Source organism: Uloborus diversus, chromosome 5, assembly GCF_026930045.1.
Source record: "Uloborus diversus isolate 005 chromosome 5, Udiv.v.3.1, whole genome shotgun sequence".
Classification (NCBI taxonomy): Eukaryota; Metazoa; Arthropoda; class Arachnida; order Araneae; family Uloboridae; genus Uloborus; species Uloborus diversus.
The window spans coordinates 58229425-58249038 of NC_072735.1; the positions used below are offsets into that span (position 1 = coordinate 58229425).

General features: G+C 34.9%; 1 protein-coding gene across 1 annotated transcript in view; it reads right to left on the bottom strand.

The window, feature by feature from the left end:
* The window catches only part of LOC129222096 (apoptosis-stimulating of p53 protein 1-like), a 699496-nt gene that overhangs the window by 544154 nt on the left and 135728 nt on the right, over positions 1-19614 (bottom strand). The window contains exon 3 of the mRNA XM_054856534.1: positions 10727-10868. Within this exon, the coding sequence (XP_054712509.1) occupies positions 10727-10868 (142 nt within the window). The remainder of the gene's footprint in view (positions 1-10726; positions 10869-19614) is intronic.

The window sequence follows — 19614 nt, forward strand, 5'->3', positions numbered from 1 at the left end:
TGAATAAATAAAAAATCAACTATAAAACTGAATTGTTTGTAAAGTTAAGAATGCGAGCAACTGCTATAAATTAAATTATTAATTTGAACTTTGTAACCGATACAGTGCTTCTTTTTGGAGTGAAAATCTTATTTAAATGTCCACTTTTTCTCTGTTTAAGCAAATGGTGATCCATAGGTGCCCGCTCCCCCAAGAGCAAGGGCGCATCCCCCTAATTATCGCGAAGACCCCCCAAAAGTAAGAGCCCCCAAAATGAGAAAAATGTCATCCCCCCTAAAACCTTCCGTCAAAACATCCCCCCCCCCTAAAAATTTGAATGGCGCAGTCTGCGCCATGACCTTCTCTAGGTGATCACTTGCGGAACCCATGTCAACGTTCTAGAGAACCTTGGGTTCCGCAGATCCTTCGTTGAAAACTTTCAAGACAAATAACTGTACAGCATTCGATTTAAAGAATATTAAAATAATGTAATTCCAAATAGTGAAAGGAAATATTTGAAATAAAATACGCACAGCCGACTGCGTTCAGTGACAATTTAGAAGTTAAATGTACATCTCTTCACTTCCTACAATGAAATTCAACTATTGATCATTCGTGGAACTCCAGTCAACGTTCTAGGGAATCCCAGGGTTCTGCAGATCCCTCGTTGAAGACTTCTTCCTCAAATAGCTGTACAACATTCAGTTTTAAGAATATAGAAATAATGTAAAGGAAATATTTGAAATAAAACCTGGACAGTCGACTGCGTTTAGAGACAGCTTAAAAATTAAACATGCATCTCTTCACTTCCTATCGTAAAATTGAATTCGTAGTTGTTAAAAGACCAGATACAATATTCATGAAAGGGAAATTCAACTTCCTGCCTTAGAGAGTTTTAGAACACATAATTTAAATATGCAACGGTCAGTCCTTGCTATCAAAGACTTAGGTTAAAATTCCTGTTCCGAATAAAAGCTTTTCCCGGAACATTTGGAAAAATATTTAAAGTTCCTGCAGAGTAGGAATGTTAGAAACTTCTAATTAATGCTATTAGGGTCATTCTCACAAAAAATTGCAAAAATGATGTGCAACACGTTTGAATTTTATTTTTCAATTTTAATAATTTTCCATCTACCAATTTTTTTTTTTTTTTCTTTCTGAAATTGATTCCCCGTTTACTTGCGTAAAATAAAATATCAATGCTTTGTATTCTCTGTTCTCGAACTCCGCGACTAGCAGCTGCGAACTGTTCCAATTGAAAAAGGGGTGATGGTTTAAGGAAGCACACTTCCCGATGCATTCGGTTTTTGCTTGCTCGTTACTCCTTCTTGCTATCACCCCTGTTTTGATCAAGTCAGAAGAGACCCGACGCATGCGCAAATTCGAGTAAGGTTTCGCGTTAAAATGTCGGACAGTACATAAGTAATTTATAAAGAACTATAACTGCGTTGTTCGACATTTCATGGTCTGCCTCAAAATTAAAAATTGTTGCAAGCGACGCATGTTCAATAATTAAGTTTAAGTCAAAAAGAAAAAAAAAAGAAAAAGTAAAATTTTCCGTCAACGCAGAGAAAAAAAGCAATTTTGTGCTTTAATTTAATTGTAGACTTCTTTGGGTATTTTTAAAACTCCAAAACTTTATTTATTGTTATTAATTGGAGTAAACATTTTGTTTGACGAATTTTCGGGCGAAAAAATCCCTATGTGAATTCCTAAGCATCAAAGGAGCTATAAGCCAAACGTAGCAAAAATCCGACTTAACTGTGTATTTGTATTAGAAAAACCCTCTTTGTGAATTCATGAGCGTCAAATTATTTCTGTGCTAAATTTAATAAAGATTCGACTTGACTGTGGATTTGTATTAGAAAACCTACCTATGTGAATTCCTGAACATCAAAGGACCTCTGTGCCAAATTGGGCGAAGATTCGACTTAACTGTGGATTTGTGTTAGAAAATCCATCTAAGTGAATTCCTGAGCATCAAAAGACATCTATGCCAAATACGGCAAAGGTCCGATTTAACTGTGAATTTGTATTAAAAAAAACCACCTTTGTGAATTTCTGGGCATCAAAGGAACTCTGTGCCGAATTCCGCAAAGATCTGACGTAAATTGTGGATTTGTTTAAGAAACGTACACACACACTCACACAAATGTAACTTATTATTTGGCTTTGCTGCGTTTCTTGGGTGATTATTAACACAGTAAATCTTATAGATGGATGAATTCTATCTGCATGGGCCTGCCACCTTCTATAGTTGAGGCAAACCAAACCTGGCAGCGTCGTAATGCTGCGTTTTGGATCTGAGTAGACTTCACAGTGCTGCCAGGTTAGAGTTGCCCCTCCTATAGATTGTTAAATATTTCAAGCTCATAATGCTCTTTATTTTAACAATTTTTGCCCGGAATATGACGAAATTTAGAAATGATATTATTTGTAAGACGTTTTTAAGAACATATTGTTACAAATTCTGTAAATATTAATTATTTTTGCGATTAATTTGTTGTAATCTGGCTAAATTAGGCGTTTGTTCCATTATTTTGCAAGTAAAATGATCTTAGTAACGTAACCTGTAAATAGTTTCTTGTAATGTACATACAACCCCCTAACATTCGACTGAAGTATACGGTCCCCCTATTTTTCATTGATAAGATTCGTGAATGAATAAAAAGAAAATACGAGAAGCATTTTGAATTTTGTGGAAACTTCTCTTTCGAGATTTATAAATAACCACGGTCGACGGCGGGAGGCAATCTCGAGTGAGTTTTTGCTTGTGAATCGTGTCAGCGGTGCGCTAGAGAGCATGTATTAGTTCTGTTTTGTGAAGTCTTTGAGCTGTATTTTTTGCGTATTTGGATGTAAATACGTGTGTAACGGTTGAGTTTATGGCGTTAATTGATATTTGCTTAATTGCTTATGATTGATTTAGCGGTTGTAACTACGCTTCCTGTACATAGCTGTGTTTTCTCAAGAACTGTGTCGTCATTTAAAGAAAGTTTAAAGTTGTATCACGAATTCTTAACAATATGTAGGACCTTTTTTAGGATAATAAACGTATTTTAATGCATTTCAACTACCATGTAGGAAAAAGGAGAACGTCTCGCATCTTCGCATATCAACAAGTATAATTGAGGCAGTGGAAAGTAAAGGGATGCAGGTGGACTAAGGGGATCATTCGAATCGATAGTGCTTGATTCGATCGAATTCTTTTAGGGATGAATTTACCCCTACGTTTCGGGAAAAACGCGTGCAAAAATAACACTAGGCAGGCTGTCATTGAATTTGTTCTTTTAAATATGCTGTTTGCAACACCTACCGGCAGGGGTGCCTTGAACTAAAATTTTTGGGAGGGTAAAAACTCCCAATTTGCCGAATAAAATTCCAATTTTGCCGAATAAAATTCCAATTTAGCCGAACAATAGAATACGAGAATGTTCACATATTATACATTCATACAGAGGCGGCGAGTGGGGCTTATAAGTGCGGGGGCAAATTTTTTTTTTAGGAAGTTGAAGACTATTTTAGGCTATCTTGAGTGACGGGGGGGGGGGGAGCTTATGATGCGTTCTCTCGCGTACATGTTTTTGAATTGTAGTTTTTAAAACGCCGTTTTTGTAGAGTTTTGATGGCGAACCGAAAGGAGTTTCCAGGGTTGTCCCTGTACTGTTTTTTTTTTCCTTTCTTTCTTTTTTTTTTTTTTTTTTTAATAAAGTTAGTTACTATTATTAAGAATAAAAACGAAGAAGTTTAGACTGTGTCTTTGGGTCTTTGGTAATGCAAAGATAAGGAAGGCTCTTCCCGGAAAAAAAAACTTAAACTGATGTCTTAAAGACGCAAATTAAAGCCATCTTTAGCAAACTTAGAGCAAGAGGTTTAGGGTTCGCGCCCAGAAGTTTTGCAAAGTTTAAAACTTTTTTAAACGTCTTTTAAAACGTTATTTCAGACTTCTCTTTTATTGACTTAAGAAGGAACAAAAGGGTTCGGAGGTTCTCCTAGTGGTTTTTTTTCTTTTGAACTGATGAAATCCTAAGAACTCAGTTTTGAACTTTCTGTGGGGACGTCAGCAAAAAATCCCCGGATTTTTTTTTTTTTTTTTTTAAATAAGAGCCTTAAAAACGCAGTTTTACGCTAGGGGAATTCTTTTCCTTATTTTTTCTCGTAAACTAGGGTCTTTATTATGCAAATTTAGATCATCATTGACTTTAAAGGAAGGAGGGAGTGCGCTCGGAGATTTTCTACCGAAAAATTTTGAAAATTGAAGATTTAAAACTGAAATTTTAAACAATATTTGGAGACGTTCGGTTAATCGCCCAGAATAGTTTAAAATTAAAGTCTTAAAGTTTAGGAAATCTTTGATGATGAAAAAAGTGCGAGGGTAGTCGCCACCCCCCCCCCCCCGAATCGCCACCACTGCATACATAACATCTTAATTGAAAAGAAACTTTAGGGATCATTAAAAAAAATTTAAAATTAAAAAAAAGAAAAGTAAAAAGAATATTATTGTTGCAATATTGTGTGTCAAATTTGCCAAATCGTCAGCAAGGTGTGCCGGATAAGTAATTTTTCGGAGGTCACAGTGACCTTTCTTTTACACCTTTATCTTTGTACTTTAATTTACTTGAAATATAATTTAATGCAGATAATATTTTCTATTTTACGAATTCATTTCAACTGACTATCGATTTCTCGGGGATTTATCAATGCAAATCTTTGTCATTTGGAAAGTGGTAAGTTAGCAACCCTGTAATTTAATGTACAATTGAGAATTTACTTTCATTAATTATAACTATAACTAAATACGAAGCTTCATTGTAAAATGATAATCGAAATGAAGTGTTTCAGTAATGACGGCATTGAAACTCCTTTCAACTAACAACTGCAAATGAAAATAAATACAGTCAAAACTTGTCTGTTAAAATTACTCGTCGATTCAATTAAATAAACATTTCGACGCAATGCTGAAAGAGGTGCAGATCTAGAATGAGTGAAATAAATGCCTTTGAATTAGCTAAACATAGGAATATATTTGTTTTACCCTCAGAATTATCTTAAATGTATGGTTTTAAGACACACAACAACTTCAAAATTATATATATTACTGATATAAAAAGAAAACATTTCAGTTAATAAGTGGAGATAAATAGGAGAAACAAACGATAAAAATGAATAACAACACGAAGTTCCCCAAATATAAAATTTCTCATTTTAACAAGCTAAAAAAATCAAACAAAGACAAAAAGAACCTAATTTTTATTTGACAGCATAAAAAATAAAATTATTTTTCTTGAGTATTTAATTAAGTTTTAACCAATGCAAAAAAAAAAAAAAAAAAAAAAACATTAACTTGAAAAAAAAAAAAAAATCGAAAAGAATTTTTTTGCTTTTGCTTTTTAGTTGCTGCCAAAAAAAAAGGAAAAAAATACCTATGAATAATCGTTTACATCAAAATTAAAATCTTTCGCAGATTTCTCTTGTTTAGAATTCTATTCGGTCTCCAATTATCGCCGACGTATAAGTGTTCGGCTTTTCCCCGTAAGTAATAACGTTAATTGTTTTTGAATTTCTCAAAAAATGTCCTTAAAGTAGTCAAATAAAAGAAACATGTTCAAGTTCTTTGTTAAGAGCACGAGTACGTGCCTTAAATTTCCCAGTATTTGTTAATGTTTGTGAAATGGTTAAAATTTAAACGAAACAAAGATACAAAGGGTCAGTTCCAAAAAATGAGGTCCGGGATTGAGGTGTCATCATCGCCGAGATCTAGTGTGATAAAACTGATAGTGATTCAAGTAGGACTATTTTCTTACAAGTTATTAGGAGGAATAACCGACAGACGCAGTTTTTTTTTCATCTCAAAACCCTCCTTTAAAAAAATACTGAATTATTTAATTTATTCTTGACTTATTTTTCGTCTTCAGCGATAACTTCACGATATGTTAAGTCTTCTTCCATGCTTTCATTTACATACGGGTGCAGCAGCTATTTGAGAATACCCATTATAGGAGCCACATTTTTCTGTGTTTTACAGAAACATAGATTTTTTCATTGAAGATAGACATGGCTTCTTACTCAGGAAATAAAGAGGCATACCATACTGGTCTCTTTGGCTGCAGGGCAGAGCGATTCAGAAATTGCTGCATTGTTGAAAGTTGCCCAATCATTTGTTTACGAAGTTCGTAGAGAATTGGGAGCTGCCAAGGGTCATGTGGTAGCAGTTTTACAAAGAAAATAACATTGTCGACGTTCTCACAGTGTCGACTTCAAAATTCATCATACGGTCCAAGCTGCTGTTGATGAGGACCCTGGGAAATCGATGAGGGCACTCGCTAATGAGCAACAGGTTGATGAGGCTACTATACGACATGTGGTTCATAAGGACCTCCGTTACAAATCATAAGTGATGCGGAGAGGATAATTTAAGTCTGACAGAACCAAGATTAACCGCGTGACTAGAGCCAAGAGCCTTCTGAAAAAGCTCCAACATCCCTACGAGCCAGGACTGCTCTGGTTTTTCTCAGATGAAAAGAACTTTGTTCAGGGCCAAAAGGTGAACCGCAAAAATGATCATTGACTGTGGAAAAGCCCTGATGAGATATCAGTGGTTATGCATACCAAATTTTCAGAATCAGTGATAATTCTAGGTGTTGTTAGTAGTGAAGGAGATGTGATGCTTCCACTTTTTTTGTCAAGGTGCTTACTCCGAGGTATTAGACAGAGTTGTCAAGCCCTGGATCACTACTGCAGACGTGGAAGGTCGTTATGTTTTCCAACAAGACACGGCACCATCACATACAGCCAGAACACCCCAAGATGAGATATGCAAAAATTTTCACGATTTTGTTTCTCTTTGACTCTAACTTTTGATTTCCCAGCTCCAGAGATCTCAATCCAATCAATTGCTATGTGTGTGGCGTAGTTGAGAGAGTCTCCAATAGTCTCTTCCACAAGCCACAGCACTGTTGCAGCTCTCACAGCTGTTATTGTGGAAACAATGTCAAAAATTACGAAGACTCGTCTCATTACTACCTTCAGTCGGTTTCGACAGCATATAGAAGCTTTTATTGCCACTGATGATGGATTTATTGAATAATGTCGTTCTTTACGTATCTGACCGCCTGTATGAAAACTTTAATATGTAACAAATGATACTTTAACTCAGTTTGTTCCCTTTTTTTCTATAGACATCAATTTGTTCTCAAATACCTACCGCACCCTGTTGTATATACATTTACTTTCATGGGAAAGTAGGATAAAAAGTGTCATTTCGGCTAACTGAATTTCATGAAATTATTATTATTATTATTATTTTTGACAGACATATTCGACACTGTTTTCGTTCTAAAACCCATTATTTTAGGAAATACGTATAAAATTTAACTATATAAGTTTTTATCACATGAATTCATCATAAAAGGCTTAATTGTTATTTTACGCATTAAATACAAACCTTATGTAATAGTTCCCAAAAGTATAAATGATCATTAAAGTATCCCTGTTATTTAAAGAAGTTGCTCTTTTCTAACTTATAACTTTCCAAGAGAGACAATGCAGACTTGGAAGATTATAAAAGACTTCCATAAATTAAAGGAAACTGGATCATTAAATTGAAATTAATCTGCTGCAGCAGTAATTAAGTAGAGACTGTACATCGCTCATCAAAGAACTTCGATCTTCAACATTTCAGACGATATTAAATGCAAAAATTAATGATGGAATTAAATGGGAAAGCTAATTGCGAGCTTCTGTTAATTAATGTCGCGAATGATTTCGATCCGTCAGAAATACATTTAAGCTTTTTCAGGTCTCCTTGAAAATGCAGAAAATTGCAATAACTAGAACAAGTATCATTATAGAAACTGTACCACGGTTTTAATTAAATCAGCTGCCATTTTAGCATATGCTTACGTGATTGATGTAATCGTTTTCATCGCAAGAAAGTTTCTAATTTTGGAAAAGATGTCCATAAACGGAAAGCAAGTTCCCTAATCTATTTCGTTATTGTTTTTAATGAATACATATTAGACACATCACAAGTTCAGCTACAATCTACCTTCTGGGGGAGGGGAGTTTGGTCACAGTAGGACAGTGTCCGACAACATAACTTATTTTTTTTTTCAAAACACAATAAAACATATTTCATGAAGCAAAATTCTTTTAAGCAAAGTTATTGGGACCAGCAGTGAATTGAGTGATTTTACAAGAGTCATTAAAAAGGGAATGATTAGCTGCCTTTATCTAAAACACACTAGATCACACAGTATACAGTAAAACCTGTCTACAACGATACCGTTGGGATCTAAAAAAATATCGTAATAGACAGGTTATCGTGATAGACAGTATCGTTATACACAGACTTCATTGTATCGCAAGACGTGATAACTTCGGGACTGGGGGGTGAACTTTGGGATAGTGGTTTAGTACAGATAGTTTTTAGTTCAAAGTGTTTTTTGTGAGACACACTGCTTTGGTTCCATCGAAAATGATAAAAAAGAGGGAGTGAAGAATTTCATTCGTAAAGCAAAGACATCAAGCCACGTGATAGATATTAAAGCGAAGCATTGGAAGAAAACATGTTTCTCTCGCCAGTTTCACGCAAAACGTGTCAATAGTTCGTCGTTGCTAAGTCATGTGACTTGAGGTCTTTGTCTAAGCTTTTTGCTGAGCCAACGATTGTGGACTAGCTCCCTCCATTTACTATTCCTGCTCTGAGTTTGGTTCAGTCTTCAATCAAGTCTGTTGAGTAGACCTGTACTGTGCTGCTACCTGACAGCAATTGTCAGAGCTCTGGTCCATTGCCCTTGCTGTGACAGCAAAGTTATTCTCATGATCTGTTTTAAAAAATTCTTGTTTTGGTGTGACTTTCGCTTGTGCTTCGAGAACTGCACACACCAAATTGCATTCAGATACGTATACACATCGAAAAATATCTCCTCAAGAGATTAATATAAAAGTAAGTATGTTATCATAACTTTTATGTTTTAGAATCTCCACATTACAAATTTTCATCTTTTCAAGGGGTAACTTTGGGCTTGAAATCTTCTAAGTTGAAGAGCTGCAAGTTTATAGCGATCTTTTGGCTTTGCTTGACGAAAAACTAAACTCTACAAAGTGTTAAGTAATATTAGTAGCACAGCATTTGTGCACATTTCAAAGCACAGTTTGAAATAATATCTCTAATATTGAATTTTACCCATTAAGCAGAATGTACTGTTCTTATGACCTACTAAATATAATATTCTAGGATTGATATAAACTCATTTCCCGGGGTAACATTTGTACAAAGTCATACTTTCCACTGTTTTTAATCGGGATAAAAAGGACTGTCCCAATGTTACTCCAATCAGTGGAGTATGATTGGGACTTTTTTTTCTTATGAACGACCACAGTAACTAGAGTTATTCTTTTGCTATATCTTGAGAGAGAAGTACTCAACTGACACAGTAATGTTTTTTTAGCTTTTTTTTACTTTGAAAATAAAAATAGGAACAGGGAAAAACTTGAAAAGTATCCCAAAGTTGCCCCGTTTTGTGGTATATGAAATCTTTTAGTTTTCTAACTCGAAAAACTCTTATTTTCCTAAAATAATGTCTTTAAGGTATCCACTATCCCTCCTATGCACTCGGTAAGTCTGCTAACAATGCATTATCTGTTGTAGCATCTCAGCAGAAATTTGTCTAATTTCCTCCTGAGTTCGATAGTTCAACCCCTAAACTGTGTGTTGAGTCCAGAAAGAAATTCAACGAATTCCTGTAGAGTTGCTGCAAAACATAAAATGGGCAATGTTAACAGACTCACCACGGAGAGAGCGATGGTGGACAATTTAAAGACGGTTTTTTAGCAAAACAAGTCTTTTGAGTTTGAAAAGTAAATAATTTTTATCTTAACTATGTTTTTCTAAGTTTTACGTAAATAAAGCTAACAATTCATTTCTAACAACTCTGTTGAAGTCAACTTATTCATGGCGGAACTCAGTAATCTGAGGAAATGAGACACCTAGAAGCAAAAGGGGGTGGGTGTAGTGTCAAAGTTTAAAAGTTGGAGATAACTAGTACAAATGGTAGGAAAACTCTCATCTGATCTGTAGCAAAAGATGATAACAGTAGCCCTGGAAGCTGCTGCTATCTAGCAGGATTAAGAAAAACTTTTCAATGAAAGTCTACCAAAGATTTGAACTTAGAATGCGTTTGATTCGAAACATAAAAAAAAGGCTACTTACATCGCATAGCTTCTCACTGCCTTAGTATTTGCTGCCTTAGTACTTGCTTAGTACTTGCTGATTTAATAAAACTATTTTTTCGACCAGTTCTACATGGGACCATCAAAACGGTTCGAAAACCGTTTTCATGGTCCCATTTACGTTCTACATATACAGGGTGTCCAAAAATGACCGCATAAACTCTTCACAGCTAGATTCCTCGTTGGGGTACATAAAAACTGCCCAAAGAAGCGTTCCTGTACGATTCGTAGTTTACGAGAAAAATACGAAAAACAAAGTATACGTCACTGCTGGTGCAACGAAAAAACACTTTATTGGACATATCAACAACAGTATTTGCATATTTTTCCAGACAATAATGTTTGAAACGTCATTACAGGTATTTGTTGTTGTACGTAATGTACGTATACTGATGTTGATATGTTCAATAAAGTGTTTTTTCTTGCACCATCTAGCCGTGCAGAGTTTATGCGTTCGTTTTGGGACACCCTCTTAAGCTCTTTAGTCTAAAGAAGTGATTTGTCTGAAACCAACCTGTGAGACCGGCTGTCTGGACAAGAAAGCAAATTTCGTCGCTGGGCTCCCGGCAACAATCGATGACATCTTGACATCGAGTGTCGGGGGTGATCGGGACATCGACCCACTTGCCATTGTCTATATGAATTGGCAGAATCACCTACAGCAGGAAGAGAAAGAAAAGAACAAATTAGCAATCAGAAACGAAGGATTCGTCAACTGAAATAAGGTAAAATGATACACTGTTATAACTTGCATATGGCACTTTTTGGGGGGTGAAACGTAGTAGTACCCGGCACTTTCGTGACACCCCTAAAGGTGCCATTTGATTCCGTATGGCACCTTATGGCACCCTTGGAGAGGCAGTGGGGCACAATATGGCCCATTTAAGGGTATTACACTGTAAAAAAAAATATGTAACCTTACTCCGTAAATACGGTGGCAGCATTCTGCGCTTTGTGTAACCTTATTCCGGCGGCTAGCTTCCTCCATAGCAAATGGAGTAACTTAGCCGATAAATCTGGTGTAACGTATGGGAGTTACACCAGTTTTATCAGTTAAGTTACTCCATTGCTATAGAGATAGCTAAGCTGCCACTGCTTTTACGGAGTAAGGTTACACATTTTTTTTTTTTTTTACAGTATATAGGGAGCTAAATGGGATCCTTACGGAGGTGCCGCTAATGCTACAACATTTTACCCTAAAAGTTGCCATTTGCAACCAGCGAGAGGTTTTAACAGTGTAGATTGCCAGAAGAGGTCATTGAAGACAGAGGTCACTCAAATTGTCAGTTAACTTTTAAGTATTATTACAAAATATAGATTCAGCAAGACAATTACATTGCATTGAACTTATATAAAATTATATTGAGATTACATAGTAACGTCAAAGTAATTAAATGAACTACAATTATTCAAGAAATAAATTCATATTTATGGATGACAGAGGGAAATACCAGATTTTCTTGCACAGTTGATTTTTTTTTTTAACTGGAATGAATGTTTCCAACATGAAATAAAATATACGTAAAGAAACAACAGGTTTCTTTTGTCAACAGGTTTCTCATCATGAGAAAAAAAAAGAAACAAAATTAATACCAAATGATCAAGCAAGAAACTTTCAAAAACTGTACCATTTTGATGTGGATAAAGGGGAGGCAATGGGGATAGTTGCACCCCTTGTGAATGAAGTAACTTTAAAGATAATACGAAAATCGAACTAAAACTTTAGAATTCCCATCCTTTAGCTTCAGATTTTTTTTTTAGAATTCAGCTAAAAGCACAAATAAATTGCCCCATCTTCAACACTCAACATCCTGTATCCGCGCCTTATCATTTTTATAGTTCGAAAATTACTGTTTTATTTCGTTTAACTTTCAAAGCATTTAACTGCTGTTGAATGTAGAATAAAATGGCTTGAGAGGCATTTTAAAAAAGCCTATCGTCTCAAAAACTCACGATTACACACACACACACACTCAAAAATAAATAAATAAATAATATTAATATTAACACTAGAAGTTCCATTCAGAACTAAACGAGCCAACTTTCCCATAAACCAATAACGACTTTCTGATGATAAATATTCTCAAACTTTTTAAAATCGCAAACTATTTCAAACATATTTTTTTAATATTTTAAACTTATTTCTAGAAATAAAATATGCCTCGCTCATCTAAAGCGTTAGATGCATAAAAAATAAATGAACGAACAAATAAAGTAGCAGCACATTTTAAACTAAGGAGTTAATAAATTTTTTAAAATTAAAATACAATCTTTAACCGCTTTGAAAAGGAATTAAAATTAATAAGCTCGTTAAAATAAATATATTGTATCAAAAAGAAAAATCGTTTGTGTTTCCCATGTTGCCAAAAAATAATTTAAAAAATGAACTAATGCATTTTCAAAAATAAATAAAAACAATAAAATGTCAACTTAAAGAAATAATTTTCATCGTCCAAAAAAAAAAAAAAATCTGTGCATATATTAATGTAGAAACATGTAAAGGAGTTTGGTTTTATTTTTTCCGAAAAAACTCATCACATAAATTAAAATATCAGAGTGAAAATAAAAGCAAATCATACTAACAACAATTATTTCACAGTAAAAACCATAGCTGAGGAGTCTGAGTCAATCTCATTTTGGGACAAAAGAGTCAGATTCAGGAGCAGAAGGCTTTTAACTCAAAGACTCCGAGTTGGAATAGGTCATTTTCCCTTAAATTCTGCAACTCTGTCAATGTTTGCAGAGTCGGAGTCAGACTTATTTTGGGACAAAGGAGTCGGAGTCAGTCATTTTTCCTCCGTGTATAAATTTTTGCCAAAGTCACGAATGCAAAAGCCGAAGTCAGGGAGACGGAATTCGACTAATTTTCGGGCACAGGAGTCGGAGCCGGGTGCCCCGAAAATTCTCGGAATCGGAGTCAGGGTTGTTCGTCAAGAGTTATTTCCAACAAAATTTGTTTGAAGTAAATCCGCCTTTAAGTTCGGAATCTATATTGCCTTTCAGTTTCCCCCATAGGCGCTAAAATTTTTGGATTTGAACTGTTCAACATTGAACGGAAAAGTGTTTAAACCAAAAAGTTATTTTCTATTATACATGTTCTTCGCCCTACAAAGTTTGTTTGACGCAAATTCGCCTCTAAGTTCAGTATTTATATTTGCCTTGAATTTCCTCGCAGGCGCTAATGTTAAGTTTTTTTGAATCATTCAAAATGGAACGAAAAATTGTTCGAATCAAAAAATAAAATTTGGGAATGAGGTATCCTCGCCGAGAACTTTCGAACAAAAAAAAACAAAAAAAGTTCGAATCGGCCTATTTACTCAAAAGTTATTAGGGGAGGGGGGGGGGGCAGACAGACAGGCATTTTTCCCCATCTCAAAACCCTACTTTCCAATTTTTAATTTTCTGATATTTATCAGGGTGGCGACAGAAACTGTGAAAAAAAGTTCCCTGACTTTTCCCTGATTTCCCTGATTAAGTTCACCAAATTTCCCTGATTTATATTACCAATGAGAATGGTTTTCTTTCTTTGCTCTACTTAAAATCCATTGTATGTTTGTATAAAATGCAGTATTTTAAACGTTTTAAGTTGTGTAAAGTTGTTGAACTAAAGATATTTTTTAAAAAGATGCTACTCTTTTATAAAATGGTTTTTTAAAAAAAAAGACAATTTTTTCGGGGAGGGGGGGGGGGACCTACAAAACAGTATATTAAATTTTTATACACAGAAAGATTATAGAAAATTAAAAAAAAAACTTTACTTCCAGAACCCACTTAGCATAAGAATTTTAAGAAACTATTAAAATTACTCTTAAAAACATATGTGTATTTATGATAGAACTAAAAAGTAATTGAAATTATTTTGAATTAAGTTTTCAAACAGTATAATAATTGTTGCAAGAATAACAAGTAATAGTGAAAGAATAGAAGTAATGTAGTTATTCTTATATAACTAATTGACATATTTATGCAAAACTGATGAAACCATTTGACATCCATTCATAGGGAGCTTTTCTTTAATCAAGAACATAGGTTTTAATGAATGAATACAGCATTTTAACAATAAAAAAATAAAGATATTTACTTAAGTACACAAGTTAACTTTATTTCAAATGATTTCAGTATGTAACGAAAAAAAAAATCTTAGATTGCTTTTGTAACAAACAACTTTGAAATGCAAGAAAAAAAAAGAAAAAAAAGCAATTAGTTAATTTCAAAATATATAAAAGAATAATACAACTTGGTTATAAAATTAAAGAATTATACTTAAGTCTGAAGAAAATAAAACCTTTACAATCTGCTGTGACAACAAATGGTATAACGGCAAAAAACAAAGTTATTTTAAAGTTCAATTTTAGCAAATAAATTAAAAACCCGAAGAAGTAATAATTTTTAAGCTTTTATAGTATTAATTCAAAAAACAAAGATTTATTCCTGAAATAATGATTACAGTACTTAATTACTTCGAGACAATGGAATAAAGGCAAAGGAGCTAAGACATTAATGAAGGCTTCCTCTTTGCCTGTATGGTTGTTTATTTTACATAGCATTGAAATTGTAAAAGGAAATTTCAAGCTAGGTAAAATAAACAACCTAACAGTAAAATAAACAATCTTAGGAAGTTCATCCTGTGGTTAATAAGTAAGATTCAATACTTTGACGTTGAGGAAAAAAGATGCACAAATATGCGACAGTATATAATTGCACCTCATTAATTTAACATTATGTTTAACAGATAATTGGCGGAAAATGCGTAGGGAATTAGAGTACTTAATTTTGTAAATTTAAAAAAAAAAATTTTTCTTCATAAAATCAATTTTCCCTGATTTTTTGCTATTTTTCAAAATTCCCTGATATTTCCCTGATTTTTTCCCTGATTAGTAAAGTTCCCTGACTTTTCCCTGATCTCCCTGATTTCCCTGATCTGTCGCCACCCTGTTTATTTAATTACTTCATTTATTTTTGACATTTTTTTTTGTTTTTCGCGATATTTTTGAGATGCATTAAGCCTTCTTTCATGCTTTTTTCTTCTTTCTCTTTTACTGGGAAAGTAGGCTAAGGAGAAGAAGAAACGAGAAGAGAAAATAAGTCTGACATTGAGTTGAATTTTCATACTTCAATTTCAAATTATGGTTTCGGCAATCACAAATTGCGATTGGATCCAAGTCATTGGGTTTCTTGTTTCTACAATTGACGCCTATTGCAATCTTAATTGCAAAAAATAAAATTTGAGTTCAAGACGTCAAAATTCAAATGAATGACAATGGTTGGATTGCTGGATGCTGTTTTCATCTGAAGAGGAATGTGTAAAATCGAGAGGATCGAGTAAGAATCAATTCGATTCAGGACATAGACGCCGCGGCCCAGGAGGAGCACCAGCGCGCGGAGACCCGTGGACCTCAAAAAGGATAAAACATCAACTACGATCAAGTGAAAACAATGAAAAATCGTGATTGCTCAAAAAATGAAAATGTACTAACTGCGTCACTCGGCTTCTACCCCGAAAATAAAAGTTGTGTCAAGTGACGCGCGTTCAACATCAATCAGGCTTGGACAAAAAAAAAAAAAAAAAAAAAAAATCAGTAAAATTTTGCGGCAGATTGCGGAAAAATAACCAAAATGGAAACCTTTATAATCCCCCGATTACAAGAAAAGCCTTTAAAACAAAAGCCAGAATTTTATTTGCTCATATTCGAGAAAAAAATGGCAACAGATCTTTCATTTAATGATTTTCTTCACGCTACAAATTTCAATAAAAGCAATGTTATGGAAAGTTGAGATGAAGCACTGAATAATAATTTGAATGGAGGAAAGCCTTCGAGAAATAGAGATTTTATGTCGAAATCTAAGTATCATAATTAGTAGTTTTTAATTGATATCTCCGCTAATTATTATCGGAAGATTTTTGAAATTTTAAATAACTTATTCGTTAATGACTGAAAAATAATTGTTTTTATATTTTTCCAAAAAAAAAGTACTAACAGCAAGGAAGTTCTAACTTCTAAGGGGGGGGGGCTTCAGCCCCCACTTGCCTCCCGCTCCATATGGGCTTCCTTGTAAAGGACTAAAACGGAGAACATTTTTCTGGGAAAAGGTACATCGATGAAGCAATATCGTGAATTTCACGTATCGCGTGAGGAGTTGAAATAGCTTTTACAACGCAAATTTAAAAATACTAAGGAGTGTTTAATATAAGATAGGAAGGAAGTCGCTTCAAATCACACCACGCCCTGTCAAACACGCAGTTATCTCTATTATCGAATCAATAGCTCATAGATTGAAGCGAGGCAATAAAATGTTAGCAAGATCTAATTTGCATTGTTCTGGCTCATGGGACGTACCTCAGGGGGACGGAAAAAGTGCTGTGGGGGTACGTATTGCACTGGGCTGAGAACATCAGGCAAACATAATCAGGAAAAACTAAATAACTTTTAATGACTAAAAAACGAGAAATAATATTAGTGGTGTATCCAGTTTAACAGAGAAAGACTTTAAGAAATATCTTATCTTTCTCATTTTCATATCTGTGTAAAGTTGCTTTTTGCGCTTTTGTAGACATCAAGTCAAAAAAAAAAAAAAAAAAGGAACAGGCTTTTGGATGTGGAAACCAGGGACTCTAATTATGGTTATCATAAGTTATTATTAATCGTTTATTTATCTTAAAGGCGGTCCATAAATAATGACGCACTTTTTTTTTTCAGAATGATTGATCCACTCCCATCTTGGTCACACATTCAGGGATGCCCCGACTTTAAATTTTTGGGAGGGCGGAAATTCTTAACTTTCCGAATGGAACTCCAAATTTTTTCCAAATGATGTCATTTTGTCGAGTAGAACTCCAAATTTTACCGAATGATGATAATTTTTTTGAATCATCAGAGAAAATTTGCCGAATAAGGAAATGTTTGGAATATCAGAGTGACCTACCATCGGAACGCCCCTGTCGCCACTCATCTTATAGTCACTTCTTACGCTATTTGTCGTAAAAATGTTGTAAAAAAATGTGTGATGTCGCACTTATTTTTACCCCCTCCGTTTGCCCTGCCACAAACTCACAACTTTAAAAGGGGTGCCCCCTAAGAGCAAGGGTGCATCCCTCTAAATGTCGCAAAGAACCCCCTTCCCAAAAAGAAAGACCCCCCCCCCAAAAAACCAAAATACCCCTTAAAACACCCCCCAAAAATTTCAATGGTAAAGTCTGCGCCATGACCCCTCCCCCCCTAGGCGACCACTTCATAACCCCCTTACCTCACAAAGCGTAATATCATTAGTGGACGACCCCTTAGATAGTCTTTCCAACAAGTTAACCTTCCCCAAAAAAATAAAATTATCAAAGGTAAACATTTCAAAAGCTTAATTTATAGCAATTAAGTTTATCACCTCCGCATTCACGTAAGAACCAAACACTGTGCTGTTAAAATCACATTCCAAGCCATTTGATACACACAGAAGATTGGGCACTAAACGCAGCAGACAATACGTTTATAGGATAGTACCAGCTAAAGACAATAAATGTTATAGGACCGCCAGGAGGCAAGCCATTCAAATCCCAAAAGGACGATTTAATCTCGTTTAAACTCTAAACCTCTCAGAGAGAACCGGGGAATGTGAAATTGGAATATTGACAATGATCATTCTAACGGTCGTTTAATATTTCATGCGGCGGAATTTGAAACTACTTTTCTGGATTAAAGTGGAATTATTTCTCTATAGAATAAATTAACTGCAGACGATGAACATATTAATCACATAACGACTGAATTAGCGTCGGTGTCTAGAAAGAGATGTCCGAAATCATACGCAATTTTAATTATCGATTTAGCATTCTGACGCTTTGCCAGCTCAACCAAATAGAATTTCATTTCCCGTGACAGCTAACGCGTGATATAGAAATTTATGAAAATCGATTTCTTGTTCAATTGCAGTCGCGTTTTATTTGCTGACTTTGCCGCTGCACCAACAAATCTAGAACAGAAGTCGAATGATTTTAAAAGTTTAAACTCTCAGTTGAAGTTGCATTACTGAAAAGAGTGTTTGAATATTTTCAGTTGCTTCAAGTGACATAAAGTACAGGAGGTGAGAATTAAAATCAAAGTCTTCCTTGTATTTTTTTCTACAGAAGAGTTTGAAACATCTTTTAAATGAAGCTTAGCTGCTCCTTGAGTTCTTTCCAAAAGTTTCCCACTTGATTGATAAAATAAAATAAGAAATTCTATTGTTTTTTATAAAAATCAACGGGAAAATATACCTAATTTTGTATAACACGCCAACTAATTAAATACGTAAGCGTTTCGAAAAATAAGGCAACAAGAGCTCTGACGGGTGTGCAGCTTCTTTGTATGAATAAAAATCTTTCTGAAGATAACGAAAATGATCAGAGCGTTCAAACGGTGCCGGTGGATGGAGTTAGGTATCTACTAGCAGGATAAAACGTCAGTTAGAAGATGGCTGCGTTGACTGAAACATGTGCCGTCAATGAAACAAGAAGCGTGATAAGGTTTCTGCTTTGGGTGACAAATGGACCACCCACCTTACAGTCCTAACCTCGCACCGAGTGATTTCCATTCTTTATTAAAAACACGTATGTCACAAAATCCGGACGTTTTGTCCAGAAAACTGGACGTTATGTCCTAGCTGTCCAAAAATGTGGACTTTCGCGGACCTTTTGTCCGTCGGACCTTATGTCCGCTGGACGTTATGTTCGTCGGACGTTCTGTCCCTTAGACGTTATGTCCGCTAGACGTTTTGTCCATAGACGTTTTGGATTTGGACGTTCTGTTAGGACATCAAAAGAAACACTTGGGAGGTCAGCAGTTCAGAACCCATGCTGAGGTTCAGCAAGCCATCTCAATGTGGTTTCAAATTCTTGACGATTACTTCTTCCATGCTGGGCCTCCTTGTGCTTCCTTAAAGGTCCAAAGAGATAGAAATAACTTGGTGCATACCGTAAAAGGGTACAACTTTGGGCCAAGGGGGCAACAATGGGCCACTATTGCCATGGTGATGATTTTGCTCTCTAGGGACTTCTTTTTCAAACTTACGAGCTCCAATAAAATTCACCAGGTAGGGTAACCCTTTACATATGTAAAGACACTTTATCAGAAATTGCCATTGCTGTTGTATACCTTAGATCAGTGCTTCTCAACCTTTTTTACTTTGCGGCACACTTAAGAAATTTCTAAATCAACGCGGCACAATTAACTTAATTACGCAATGGTTACATATAAATGTTTTTATCATTCACTAGTAAAAAGACGGGGGAGGGGGCATTTTTCAGATGAATAAAACAATTATAACTAACCTAGTGAATTTATTTTTATTTAGAATGTAGAAATATTTCAGATGTCCTGAGGTTGATAATGAACAACAAAACTACCTATATCAGACTTTACTGAAAATTATGCT